Consider the following 14,992-nt stretch of genomic DNA (forward strand, 5'->3'; position numbering starts at 1 on the left):
ACAATATTGCTTTACATTTACGTGTTTACTAATACATTCTTTTCTTTGTTTGTCTTATAGTGAACAAGCAATTTTCATAGAAAGATATAGATTAAAAACTATGTCATGTTTGTACAGAGGAACGATGAAGAAAGTTAAAGAAAGAAAACATCATAGATACTGTACAAGATGTGTTCCTTAAAGTGTGAGCTTTGATTTTGGAATGATTCAGGACAAAAATATTTGAAGCGGAAAAACAAGTAAAGACAGGAGGGGACTTACCACGCATGCACACTAGAGGGACAAGAGAGGGAGGGGTGTGAATGCTCTGTGTTGCTCCACTAACCTACTTTCCATAATCTCTCTCTTCTCCTCATTTCATAACTGTGCTTATGTTACGTGATACCTTCGTCATCTTTACCACGCTTGCAAATCAATTATTTTCATCTGTACTGTCATCAATGCTTTTGGTCTCTGTGACAGAGGATGTGCCTGATGCCTTTGTCTTACAAAGGGCAACAGAAAAAAACATACATACATACATACATACATACATACATAAACACACATATTTACATTTCACTTTTATATTGGCACATGGTGGTTAATTGAGTAAAACCAGTTGAAAGTACAATAAATAATAAAAATAAATAAATTAACATTGTTTTCACAGATAAAAAAAGCGTACATTTTTCTTGGTGTTATGGTTCACATTTTTGCATTTGGCCACTATAACTGCATGCAACAAAAAATAAATAGAAACTTGATTAAAGCTGTGCATTTCCTCTATTTGCTGATGGAGATGTCTATATTGGGATCAGGAAAGGACATTCCTTTAAGATTTGTTTTGATATCTCTATTTACATTTTCTGCATGTGCTTGTTAAAGGGAAAATAACTACAGTGACATAAAACTCTAGTCTTGTTCCCACGCCGTGGTCTGCACTGACACACTGCCACACTTTCCCACGCACGCGAGTCCTTCTGAAAGCGCGCGGAGGGTGGCGCGCGCGCGTCAGCTCACGGGACACAAGGCGGGCGGATCGCGGGGTGAGGAGGATCTTGTGTTGTCCACGCGCCGAAACCAGGTTACAGCGAGCCGCAGAGAAGAGAAGAGCTGGAGAACCGGGAGCTGCTGCGTTATTTTTTTTGCAAAAGTGTTTAGTCACCACAGCACATCTGAGACTGCGCGGAGTTGTCAGAAAGTAGCGTCGAACTTTAAACACAGCATTTGCTTTTATTTGTTTGAGGTCTGCTCGCGAAGAAAAGGCAGAAAATCCATGAGGATTTGCTGTTGTGACAGTTTTCAGCTGCTCCTGTTAGGAGCGAATACGTGCGCGTCGTAATCAGTGTTTCTTTGCTTCATCTCCACCTGGAGTTGTATGACTTAAAGAGTTGAAAATAGTCCACCGCCATCATGAGAGGTGAGTCCAATGTTTTGCTTTATTTTATTTTTTTACGATTGTTCGAATTTCTTCTTGCCTGGTTATAGTCAATAACTTCTTGTTGCTCTCAGTTTTGATGGACGCACTGCTTTAAGGCAGAGTCCGAAGTGCGTAGTCTGCAGACTCGCGAGGGAATAAACGCCATGGAGGAACACAAATCCTTCTCTACATTTTGAACGTGTTTCCCTAAGCACCTTTAAGTCTTAAGGTTGTATTGTATTATGTTTTCAAGAATATTTACATATTTTAAATTTTCACAAAAATGTTTGAAAAAAGGGAAGTTCAACAGGTGTAAGTATTTGTAAAGTGTAGACTTACTTAGTTTAGCGCGAGAAAGGATGAATGTGTTCAAACTGTGTTAGTTTATTTCACTGCTGAGAGATTGTGGTTATGTAAGAAAAAGGACAGAGGGGAGGGAGAGGGAGTGAGCGGAGTGATTCAGAGCCTGTCAACCCGCACGAATATCTAGACTACTGACAGCGGTTGTTTACGTGGAATTAATACGCAAACATTTTAAAATTGTATTTAATTTCTGCATAAAATTTAATAGACTTTGCACTTCACTTTTTTTTTTCTTTTTTTTTTTTTTGATCCAATCATTTTCACCGTTGACACAGTTGTTGTTCGCTTTTGGTCATGATGTGTTTTTGTGCCTAAAAGCGGTGACGAGATATATATATATATTTTTTTTTTTTCCTCACTGTGATTTTTACAATTATTTATCATTAGTGTTTTTGTTTTCAACGTCAAAAGGGGGGGTGGGGGGGTGAAGTTCTCCATTGACCTAGTTCTGTCATTGAAGATTACGGCAACTGTGTGTGTGTGTGTGTGTGTGTGTGTGCATGTGTGTGTGCATGTGTGTGTGTGTGTGTGCGCGCGCGCGCGCGCTGGGGGTGTAAGGGCATGGTTTGTCGTCATTACTGATGAAACATCGTTGATAATTTAAATCAGTCAGCAGGGCTCCTTTCTGAAACACTGCAGATAAATATACATATTTTTACAGATAACGATTTCTAGCTGTAGTCGGCTACTGTGGAATAGTTAGGCTATCAAACATATTTGTTTTGTAGTTTTTAGTTGTACTTTAAAACACATAACAGTAAAAATGTGTTTTTGCTCTTATGTTGTCTAAGCCAGCACTGCTGTGACAAGCAGGATATGGGCACAGCAAGCCCACACGTAACCATGCAGCACAGCAGGGTTCACTTAAGCTCAGTTTCCTCTGCCAGCTAAGGTTACTTAAACCAACCAGAGCTTGTGTCACTCCAGATAAGCTCCAATTTTCTTTGGATTCTCTTTGGATAAAAAAAAAAAGAGAGTGATACACAGGCTTCAGTGAACACTTTATGAGGGAAATAAACTTAAATAGGCAAAAGAATGAATTTCACAGGATGGTTGTATTCTTCCTGAGTTGCCTTTATACCTGATGCATTCCAAGCAACAAAGCTGTTGCACTTTGTATAAGGGTTATTCCTGTCACCTGCTGCACAAACAGGTTTGATAGGTTAGATGTAACTACTAAACAAACTTGAATAAAGCACCCTAATATGTTCTGCCTCAGTGCATTAGCCTTGTGCAGAGGACTAGTTCGGTTAGGCTCAAAGGTACAGCAGAAAAAGGGGAAGCCTGCTCCCCAAGGCCACTGCTGTGCTCAGCCTCTATCAGTTCAGTGTGCAGCCTTGGGGAAGTCCAAAGCAACAGCATGTGTCAAGGTGCCCCTTCATTCTGAAAACTGTACACTGAGATTACATTCCCCCTATCTATAGCTTTAACTCTTTACCCTGCCTGCATGTTAAACAAAAAAGTCAATATGGACCTGTGCTCTTTGGCACATTTTGACCACCAGGGACATATTTCTGTTTGCAGCCCCGTAATGTTGGTATTGACTGAACAGGATTAGATTTCTGTTTTTGTCTAGTAGTATCTCAAGGCAAAGTTGTTCTTATAATATGACAATATTCATTTGCAAAATATGCATCAGGAAATCTTGAATTGTGGTCCGAAAGAGATTTCAACTCAAGGTGACTGTGATTGCTGCAGCATGCTCCAAAATGTGTTCACAATTACAGGCTGTGATCGGTATTCCTAAATCTGGATTTGCTTGAGCTGCAGAGGCCAACTTGGGTCTGGGCTGGGTGTTGTGTACGCAACATGATCAAGTAAATGTACTTTTTCTCCTCTGATCAATGGTGAGGGATTAAAGAGGCAGAGCGTGTCAATCCTGGTTACTTTGCAGCCATGCAGTAGGTTTGATGTTCAGCTTGCAAATGTCCTTAAACATCATACAGGCAAAGTGGGAGAGAATGCAAGTATTTATAGAAATGTCCAGGGGGGAGAAAAAAAAACCTATTTTCAAGGTTTAGTTTCATCAATATAGCAAAAAAAACAACCTTTTGATCATCAATAATATGATATCCTATTTTATAAAAATAAAATAATGCAAGAACAAAAAAAGAAAGAATTGTCGTATCATCATCATCTGGTTAACTTGACAGCTGTTATGCTAATGCCTTTTTAGCATGTGCACAAATGGTGAAAATGTTCTTCTTCAACATGTAAGGAATCTACTTTGAGAACAATAGACTTATTGTATCATAACGGTGAGACAGATTGTTTCCAGCAACATGGGATTTTTTAAAAATGTTTATATATTCCACATGAGAAACCAGATTTTCTCAATATGTTCCTCCAGACACGTCTCTTCTGCTCACTTTATTTAAACAACTTGACATTAGCCAATGAGACTGTATGAATATTGTATTTTCGTTGAGGCCTCCTCTTCCTGTTTCTTGGCTGAAGCCTTTCTAACTTTCACATCGATTTGTTAAACATTATCATTTCACTATGGGTCTAAAGGGTCTTCAGCGATGGCTTCAGCTCAGAGCGACGTTTGACACATGCTCCTCCTCACGCACCTGTACTGCATCTGCTAAGCCTGCGTTGCATCTTTTAAGTGTAAAGGTTTAAGTCAGGCCATATTATATTATATTATATGAGTACTCTGGTGAGTGGGAGGAGTATTTGAGTGCCCCTTAAAATGTAGGTTAAGTATACAGTATGTCAGGTAAAAGTAAAGTGCTCAGTAAATAGGACCTTGGACTGTGTTTGATTAGCTGGGATAAGAGGGCAAAGTCTCCCTTGTAGGGGATTTACAGCAGTGCTGAAGAAAAGTGCTGACCACCATAAAGTGACACACTCACTGAGTAACACAGAAAGCCATTCAAAATCATCATTTGAAATGGTTCAATTAATGTAACCATGTATGTCAAAAAGATGAAGACAGAATCATTTAGATGTAATGTGACTGGATGAGTATTTTAACATTGGCACAGCACAGTAAATAATTAAAGCTATGATGCACCTGGCTAAGCTGTTGAGTTAAAGGAGTGATATTGGTGCTGCAATGATTTTCGTCTTTGTGTGAGGGCATTTTTGTGTCACAACAAATTGTCACCGAAAGTCTCGGAATAAATGTTCTCTCACAGAGCATAGAGCGAACACTCCTCCTGTGCAAATAAATGTTGTGCAACATTAATATCCCGATAGATAAGAGGAGCAGGAGGAATCTCTGGGCAGCACACTGCGCCAGAGTAAAAATAGATTTATGGTGAAGGACATAACGCTGCTGAAATTTCACTCAAATACTTGACATGCTGTAACGAGTTGAGCGCGAGGCTACTATTAGCTACATTCGTTCCCTCTGATGCTGTGTACTGTACTGGCTTTTTTGTTAAAGTATGTCCAGGTGTTGCACACGTTGTAAAATCTACAGTGCAGCAGTTTGGCCCTGCCAGTTTCAACTGGTCATCCATCTTGTAGTTATTGTTTTCCATTCCAAACAAAACTCCTCCCTGCCTTTGCTTAAGCCAGATTTAGTTCAACCTAAAAAAAATAAAAACTAGGCAAGACACCAGGCTGTTTCTTGTGAGACTGGCACCTCAAGCGCCTCCCCCTCTGCTGAATGGGAAACTGTGTCAGTGGAACAGCTCCTGCTCTCTGGGCCTGACTGTGCTGCTCAGCTGACTGGCAGGTGAGGCAGCAAGTCACAGATGAAGCTGCCCACTCGGCAGCCAATGGGAGTGCAGGGAGGTGAGGGAGGCTCATCACTGTTGCCAAGACAACCACCTTTGAATGAGTGTGTTCATGGAATGCGGCCAGACGGCGGTTATATAACAGGCTGACGGGCGGGGTTGAGGCTCCAGAGGGGGAGCGATAAAGGGAGCAATGGAGAAAGGGTTTTTTTTTTCCATCGCCCTTTATTTATTTATATCCCTCAGTTGTGTTGGGCTATATGCAAGGAATTCAACCTCACCGAAACACTGTGCCTACTCTCCACAGACAATCTTTGTGGAAGAGGGATGTTGAAGGGCTTTTGGGGTCAGTCAGTCACAGACCTATTTCGCTTTTCCTCAGTGTGTGACGCATTTACCTCACACACTGTGACTCATGTGATTGGTTTGGTTGTGAGCACTTCAACACAACAGCGTTTGGAAAAGAGCCATTTTCTGCCGCGCAGTGAAGGCTTACAGGTTACCTAATACCATGTGTGACCTAACAAAGGTGGTTCCGGGATTGTTTGGCGCACCCTGCAGTCTGAGCAAAATCAAATCTTGCACGCAGTTGACACAGTAACAAGCAGATGTTTTATGTAAACAGTTTTAGGCTTCAGCACAACAGTATGCCTTTGGATACTTTTCAAATGTACTGGAGAAGGAGAGTCCAAGAGAGAGTGAGAGAAGTGAAACTTTATAACCCCGGGCCTCAGCTAATGCAATTGACCTGCTATTCTGGGCTTGAGGAGGCCCAGCTACTTAGATAAACAACATAATGAAAAGAACAGGCTGTTCCTGCGTAAGAAGGCTCAAGCTTCTACGATAAAAAGAAGGTGTACAAAGTATAAACACTTTGCTCTGTCAATCGCAGACATTTAAATTAACAGATAACAGGTTTGTCTGTCATGTGGAATTCTCCTGAATAACCTTTCAGGGATGCCAGCTTCAATGAGGAATGTTTCATACGAGGAAGTTCTCAGTTTGATTTAAAATAAAAATCAAAAACAGTGTCAGTATTATTTGTAATCGGTTGCCCACTTAATTTGACATGACAGAGGTGGGGGACTGATAATATTTGCTGTGAGCATAGTCAGCCTAAAGAGCAAATGTCAAATGTTTCTAGAAGGAGAACTAAATACAGAAGCCTGTATTTGCAATCCTGCTGGACTGAGGCCAAATGTATATTTGCATGTTACATAGCTGAGGTCCTCTGGGTTTCTTTTTTTATTTTTTTGTAGATGGCAATTGGCTAACAGTTGACAACATCCTCCTGACTCCTTAGCTTTATTTATTGATTAGTCTGTGATTTACTTGAGTACCTGTGCATGTCTAAGGTATTTCAATACAGTATTCTGTGTTTTTAGATGCCTACGTAATCTGTGTTTGTTTAACTGTTTTCTTCTTTTTAACTCATGTGTCCTCATTTTATCTCTCATTCCAGCTCAAATAGAGGTGATTCCGTGTAAAATCTGTGGGGACAAGTCTTCAGGAATTCATTATGGTGTCATCACCTGCGAAGGCTGCAAGGTGAGCTACCATCAGTCTCCCTCACCAGGTTTTATTTAGAAGTCATGCAAAGTTGGTGTCCTTTAGATGTTTGGTGCTTTTGTGACATTTGCCTTTTCTAATCATCAATTCTAATCATTTTGTCTGTTCTGTGAAAACCAACATCTAAATCCCCAAATCTTAAGCACTGATTCACCATTTGTTTTGATCTTTCTTGTCTGTAGGGATTCTTTCGCCGCAGCCAGCAGAACAATGCTATGTACTCCTGCTCACGACAGAGAAACTGTCTCATTGACCGGACCAACCGTAACCGCTGTCAGCACTGCAGGCTGCAAAAGTGTCTCGCTCTGGGCATGAGCCGTGATGGTGAGTTCAGCCACTCGATCTATATTTAATTAGCTCAGAGTTTCCACCTCCCACTTTTTTCTTATTCCCGAATAGGTAATATAATCCTTATTTGGCCTCGACCATACATTCTTGAGTGTTTCATTTTTGTCTTTACACCCTCCTGTTGCAGCGGTCAAGTTCGGCAGAATGTCCAAAAAGCAGCGTGACAGCCTGTACGCAGAGGTCCAGAAGCATCAGCAGTCCCAGGAGTGCGCAGGACTCGGTGCCCAGGAGGAGAACAGTGACTTGGCCGACCTTGGCCGCACCTACAGAAGAGGCTCCTGCACGGCACTCAGCGATCTGGATGACATCACGACGATGCCAGAAGGGATGCTCTTTGATCTGCCACTGACTCCAGAGGATGCGGGAGGAGAGTACTGTAACCTGGACATGCTGGGCAGCAGCGCAGGCAGCGGCTCATCCTCACAAAGTTCACCTGAACAGACCAACTTGGACTTTTTAGATGTCAACCACAGCATCAAGCATGAGTACCAGCTGTTGCACGAATCTGGACTCTTCTCACATGCTATTCTCAACCCACTGCCTGAAGGCTGCTCCCTACTTGAAATAGGTGTGTATAAGTCCAGATGCAGATTTCAAGTCCTCCTTCAAAGTCTCATCAGCTAGAGTGCAAACTGTACAGAAAAAGAAATATGTAATAAACCTTTGGATTTTTTTTTTCAGAGCGCATAACCCAGAGTGTGGTGAAGTCCCATATTGAGACGAGTCAGTACAGCACAGAGGAGCTGAAGAGAATGGCGTGGACCTTGTATAGCCCAGAAGAGACGCGCTCATTCCAGACCAAGGTACATGAGACAGTACAACTCATTTATGCACTTAAAGAAGAAACATGGATCAAAAAACATCTGGACTATATACAACCCTAATCTGTGACAAAGTAACTGTAAAGGTTGAACTTCAAACATTTTAACCCTGCCACAATTCAATAGATGAACTTGTAGAGAGGAACATACTTAAAACACGATGTTATCATAGTTCAGTATTACTCTGGGGCTTTGTAAATACAAACATTTCTATAGGGGCCACAACAAATACTTTCAAACTACAGGTCAAGAAATCTTTAATCTGAAACAGTCCTCCATCTGTGATGCTTGTCAGGTGTTGCAGTTCTCATAAAAGCTTGTGTTTTTTCTCTTGCAGTCGGCTGAGGTTATGTGGCAACAATGCGCCATTCACATCACCAACGCAATCCAGTATGTGGTAGAGTTTGCCAAGCGCATCACCGGTTTCATGGATCTCTGTCAGAATGATCAGATTATTCTTCTTAAAGCAGGTCAGTACATCACACACACACACACACACACACACACACACACACACACACACACACACACATACACACACACCAAGAGGTCTTTACACAGTGTTTAGCCACAGGTCAGGAGCAGTGTTCTTGAAAAAACAGATGTGCCTCCAGCAGTACAGCACTTGTTTGATGTTTATGACTCAGCAGACTTTTACGTGTGACGAAGATAACTGTTGTCATATGAGCAGTATATTACCCTCAAACATGAGCTGTCTTCATAGAGTTAAAATCACATGCATGCAGAGTGACCTGAGGACTTGTTCTGCTTCTGAAGAATGATTGACCACGTTTGAATCGTGCCGCTCTATCTGTGCTCCCATTTTAGGTCATCGTACTGTAAAGTGTGTGGACTTATGAATCTCAAGGGCCTATATACAATCTCTTTGTAGATACACTAGAAAATAATGCAGTAGATTTATGGATTTCAAAAAACAGCCAGGGTATGTTCTTCCCTTATTAGATAAAGATCCATTATACAAGAGCCTGAACCCAAAGGTGTGAAAAGTTACCGCACCCACACATGACATCCCAAACATGCCAAAACAATGACTGGTGTGTGTGTGATTTTAAACTCAGGGGAAGTTATCAACACAAACAAACAGGAACACATTCCTGCAAGTATCACAACTGTTGCTGCAATCACAAACCACAACATCACATCATCACCTGTAATAATAAAAGAAATGTTCCTAAAAGAGCTACAAGATACATGTACACACATTTCCTCCTTGGTTGCAATTCTGTTCCTTTTTTTTCGGGGGGGGGGGGGGGGGGGGGGGTTAGAATTGTTGATAAAAAATGACCTTTTAGTCCAGATTTTTTTCTTTTTTTTCTGTGAATTCAAATGTTGTTCTTTTGTTATTCTCTATCCTCAGGCTGCATGGATGTCCTTCTCATCCGTATGTGTCGGGCCTACAACCCCATCAATAACACTATGCTCTTTGATGGGAAGTTTGCCATTGCTCACCTGTTCAAAGCACTTGGTGAGTCAACACAACACTTTGGAAGTATAAACTTGATAAAAGAGGGGGAAGTGATTTCAAGGTCATTCTACTTGTATGATTTATTTCTGTGCTAACGCTGCCTTCCTTTGTCTTTCTCTCCCTCCCCCAGGCTGTGACGACCTCGTGAATGCAGTTTTTGACTTAGCTAAAAGCCTGAGTCGTATCCAGATGTCAGAAGAAGAGATGGCTCTCTTCAGTGCTGCTGTGTTGCTCTCACCAGGTGAGATCAAATTTCCGTAACTAAACAGAAATATTTGGTTTTAAAAAAGAACACAAACAGGAACACTTTGGTATCGACACTCTTTTATCTTAAAACCATTTCCCTACATTGCCATATTCTGACTGTAGTTTACTTCCATACTGCACATGATAAAAACATAATAAACAATAATAAACAAAATTAAGTGTAAGCAAAGTGCCAAAATGATATACCAAAACACATTCTGCTCGATGACTATACTTTGCTAACTAACCTGTTATGTAGACTTTCAAATAGTAAGCATATAGACACTTAGGGAAACAAAGGAAATATATTTGTACACACAGCTCATGCTATTTTAAACATACTATACAAATAGTACTGACTTGACATGAGCTGACTTTAATTTCCCCTCAGACCGACTCTGGCTGACAGATGTTCAGAAGATCCAGAAGTTGCAAGAGAAAGTCTACGTGGCTCTGCAGCGCTGCCTACAAAAAGATGGTGCATCAGAAGAGAAGCTAGCTAAGGTAAAAGACATCTCATCACACACGAAAAAAAAATTAGACATGTTTTTGCTTCTACTGTATTCATGTTTATTTTCTCGTCCCCTTTTAGATGGTGTCAAAGCTTCCCATACTGAAATCCATCTGCAACCTTCATATTGACAAACTGGAGTTCTTCCGTCTGGTTCACCCTGAGACGGCGTACACCTTTCCTCCTCTGTACAGGGAAGTTTTTGGCAGTGAGATCACCTTCCCAGACTCCACAGAGGGCTAGAAAACTCTTCAGATAATTAGCGTGTTTTGAACAGAAACACTGAGGTGCAGGGAGGGGGGAGATTAAAAAAAGAAAAAAGGTGGCAACCAGCAGCTCAATGACAATCCTGCACGCTACACTTTAGGACACACCCCCCCTCACCTTCTCACCTGCAAGCTACTCCGTTCAGCTCCAACGTAACACCACAGGAACTGCAGCTGGCGACTCAGTATGTTTTCTCTTTTTAACAGAAATAACTAACGAGTAGCGTACATGATTTGTATTCTCAAAAAAACATTTTTTCTATGAGGAGACGTTAGACCTCTCATTCAGTTGAATTCCTTTATTATATAAATGTCAGCAGTTCCTGTAAGCTATTGTTGAATGTAACCCTTTTCCCTTTAACCGCTCAGCACAGCCCAAGGCTTGCTGTAGAATGTACATACCTAAAGTCCTCAGCAACTTCGTGGAGATTTGCAGTAATGATACCCGTGTCAGTTGTCAGTCTAGTAACATATTCTTGTTTCATTCTCTCTTTTTGGTAGCGCCCGTATTTTTGCAGTTTTGTAATGAATGAACAAACTGTTTAAAGGGACCATGATCAAACTCACAAACAGACAGGGTTTTCAAACTGCATGAGTCTGCCATTGTGCACCTACAATCTCTTGCACAACGAGCACATAATATAGCACTTATCCTAATCTTTGTAGAAATTTCTACTGGCACACCCTGGACACTTTTATACCTAGGTGGGCTATTTATTTTTGTAAAACAATCAGTGACCTCAGTCCTTATTCCTTTTCCCTATGCAAATGCCACTTAGAGAGTGAGAGTAATCACAGAGTTATCGGGAAAGTGTTCCCAGAAGTTCTTTTTTACCCTTAATACAGTATAAAAAACATTGATATAATCATGTAAGATAAGAATGGCCTTCAATTCATTATGAGTGAGAAATGTTATGATTGTGCTCAGGTCTCTCTAACAGACACTGACCGCCCAGTCTTTGGGATAGAAAGGGATGGAAAGATTGTTGTTGGGGAAAAGAAATGTGTGCATAATTAGCACTTATGAGTCCTCTTAAATCCAAAATAAACTCTTGGCACACTTTTTTTACGGGTTTGCACTCAAACTGCCATCTGTGAAGCTCATTTTAACCAGTCACAACTGCTAGATGCATCCTCCCACTGTAGATTAGCTCCTTGAACAAGGTGGGCCAGCTGACCCCTGCCGGGTTTCAGTATGTACTCTTATATGCATCGCAGCACCCTTCACAGCCCAGTGCCATTACTCAAAACATCCAGCAGTATCTCAACCAGCAACGATTTTTGAAGTTTAAAAAATAATAATAAAAGAGCTGAGTTTTTGGGTTGAAATAGTCCCACCCTCTGAGTGAGCAAAGAAGTGGGGCAAAGAAAAGAAGGTGAAAAGGTGGGTGCCGGTATAAGTTTAGCTCCTTTGACGTCATTTGCGGGGGATTTACTGACTGCACCAACTCTCACTGCTTCAGGGTCAGGCAGGCTGCGCTGTCACAGCAGCTGTGGTGTTCTGACTGGAGAATTATATCCTTTGTTCCTTTACCCCTGCTCCCTAACTACCTCACCCTCCACAAACACTACACGGCAAAGCGAAGGGTTGACAGAGCCATCAGCTACCCCCCTGAGTTAGTATTTATGCATTGGTGCTGGAGAGCTTCTTTAAACCAGCAAGCAATGAAATTTGAAGGCCAGTGATTACAGTTTAAAATATAGAACTATGCTCTTAAAACTGGACAGATGACTAAAGCAAAAGAAAATGCTGGAACTAACTGTACTACTGTTAATGACAGCAGTCCACACCTTAAGGTCCTGCTTAGACACAGAACTATGTGGTGTAAGACACACAAGGGTGTGTCTCCAAAGGAAAACTTAAAAGTAAGGGGACAAATTAGATTTCTGACAAGTGTCTTTCAGCCATTATCTTAAAGAAGCTACAAGAAAAGAAACATATTTTTTCTTTTAAGACAATCACAACATATGTTTGATGTCTATTTAATATGTCAGCCAGGTTTGCACTGCTGGAACGGTGCTGTTTGCCATACTACAGTATATATTATCTCTTGTAAGTATGAAGGGTTATTACCCTTTTCTGGGTACGCAAGACAGTGGCATGGTGGGATTGTGCAATAATGTCTTTCCCATCATTTTCAGTATCTTGGACCTTTGTCGCCATGTATTACTGATAATGATTTATTAGCACTCCAGCACAGTTAACCTTGCAGCACAACTAGTAACCTAATTTAAAATATAGCATACCAAAAAGAAAAAAAAACAGCCAACCACTACACAGGTCATCTTTCAGCTGGCATGGCCAGATGACACTTGGAGATTGTAACAAAGTGCAATACTTTGTGTGTTGAGTTCTCGAATGTTAGACACGCTGATTTGTAGAGATCAGCCGTCTGTGTAGTTTTTGCAGGAATAAAGCTGTCAGGGGACAGCGCTTAAGATCTGCACAAACAATTCCATCTAGAGTTACTCAGGGAGATAGCTGGGCTCTCTGTCCTACAGTGTCTGCAGTTAGTCAAGCTAGCAAAGACACCTTGCACCAACATAGCAGACCTTTAAAAACCTTGATCACTGTGTACAGGACATATTCTTGTGAATGTTTGATTTCAGAAGTATCAAAGATTTTACCCCTGTCTGATATAATTATTGCAAATATTTTTGGAGTTTGAGTCATAGATTAAGATAGGATATAAAGAAAACATAAATATAGAAAAATAAATATAAAAGGTGGATTATAATCTCTGAATCTTGTGTTGGTTTTGTTGTGATCTTTTATGACTTAATTTTTATCCTTGTATGTTCTGTTTTTTTTTTTTTTTCTCACAGTTTAGTGTCCTTTTTGTCTTGGAGAGATATAATTCTATTTTTTTAAAGAGCGTTTTTAACGGTGTCTCCCTGAAAGTTTCACTTTTGTCATGATCCTTCTGTTTATTATATGTCCATGCTATGTTAAGATTATTATTATTATTGAATCATTATAGATTTAAATAAGAAATAATTTAAGTTTTGTTATGGATATAAAGTCCGAGAGGTTTTAACACGGTTAAGTGTTATTGCACAATGGTGATAAAATATGTGGATTTAAGAATGTAATAAAGTCTTTTTTCAGTAAAAAGAAAAGTTGTCTTGGTTTTATCTGATCTGCTGTGTCGACTACAGCAACCGTGTCATGAGAGGAGCTAGCTAAGGTCAAAGACATTACTGAAAAAGTTTTAGTAACTTCCCATAATGATGTCTTATTGCTCCCAAAATTATCTACTCAGCTGAACCAGTTTTCTTTGAATTGCACCCCGGGGAAAAAAAAGTGTTTTGAATTGAATTGAGGCATTTCGTACTGGTGACACACAAACTATTTTTGAAAAAGAAATCTTTATTTGCCATTAAAAATAAAGAAAATTATTGATGACTACAAATGACATTTTTTTATCCATTTTCAGACATTTAGTTAAATACAGTTACTTAGTGTTTTTCCACACACATTCGGGATGCCATAACAAAAGGAGAATGAATGTCATTCATACCAACTGCAAATCAATGTGTCAATTACTGTAATTTTTTTTTACTTTTAGTTTGACTATTTATGCAGTGCTGTCAGTATGATTCATGGATCTTCCTGTGACAGTATTCCTCAGTAGGACAATTGCCTATCTGAAATTAAAAGTAGCTTTGCCGAAGGAAAAATCATGATTTAAAAAAATAATAAAAATGCTCAGAGGTCCAGAATTTGAATTCTGTCTCATGTTGTATTGGGGTGGTGGCATGAGTCTCGCAAATACTTGAATCCAGAACTATATGAATGGTTAAATATAGTTAAGGTAGTGATAAAAACTTGGCAGGTTTACAAGCTTTAACTGCATTACTAACCAGAGGAAGAGGCTCACTGCCCTGGAGCCCCACATCCAAGTCACCCAGGACCTCTAAGCTTACTGTGTCAACTACTTCTTACTGTTTCAAATGACATTTAGTTGGAGGTATATACAGCACTAAAGTGCAATATAAGCAGACATGAAATGAGCTTAAAATGAGTTCTGGTTCATTACCTGGTCTTGAGGCTCACTTCTGAGGAGAACACATGGATCAACAGTAACAGGATCATTCGGGTCTGGGCTCCTATGATGCGTTTGTAGTGTTATCAAATCACTTCAAGGTTGCATAATGGAACGGAGAAGACGTGCACACGGCAATGAGAGATTGGAAAGGGGGCATTATTTAGGGGCCTAGAGAGGGCAGTTGCTCTGTTTTTGCCTTTAGGTACGCAGGCATATTCCCCGCAAGGTTTCAAGTCCCAACA

General features: G+C 40.4%; 1 protein-coding gene and 1 long non-coding RNA gene across 2 annotated transcripts; one reads left to right on the top strand and one right to left on the bottom strand.

The window, feature by feature from the left end:
* The first annotated feature begins 988 nt into the window (after nucleotides 1–988).
* rorca (RAR-related orphan receptor C a) lies at nucleotides 989–12,010 on the top strand. The gene is made up of 10 exons (XM_079349558.1): nucleotides 989–1,402; nucleotides 6,917–7,002; nucleotides 7,206–7,347; nucleotides 7,499–7,939; nucleotides 8,053–8,174; nucleotides 8,530–8,662; nucleotides 9,571–9,678; nucleotides 9,809–9,919; nucleotides 10,316–10,428; nucleotides 10,517–12,010. The coding sequence occupies exons 1-10, from the start codon at nucleotides 1,396–1,398 to the stop codon at nucleotides 10,676–10,678; spliced, it is 1,425 nt and encodes a 474-aa protein (XP_079205684.1). The 5' UTR covers nucleotides 989–1,395; the 3' UTR covers nucleotides 10,679–12,010.
* LOC306827639 lies at nucleotides 9,851–14,873 on the bottom strand. The gene is made up of 3 exons (XR_013779651.1): nucleotides 14,742–14,873; nucleotides 10,300–10,389; nucleotides 9,851–9,939 (listed from the first exon to the last, which is right to left on the bottom strand). It is a non-coding gene; the product is annotated as an uncharacterized lncRNA (long non-coding RNA).
* Between the last annotated feature and the right edge of the window lie 119 nt (nucleotides 14,874–14,992).

This window comes from Symphodus melops, assembly GCF_947650265.1.
Source record: "Symphodus melops genome assembly, chromosome: 8".
In the NCBI taxonomy this organism is placed as follows: Eukaryota; Metazoa; Chordata; class Actinopteri; order Labriformes; family Labridae; genus Symphodus; species Symphodus melops.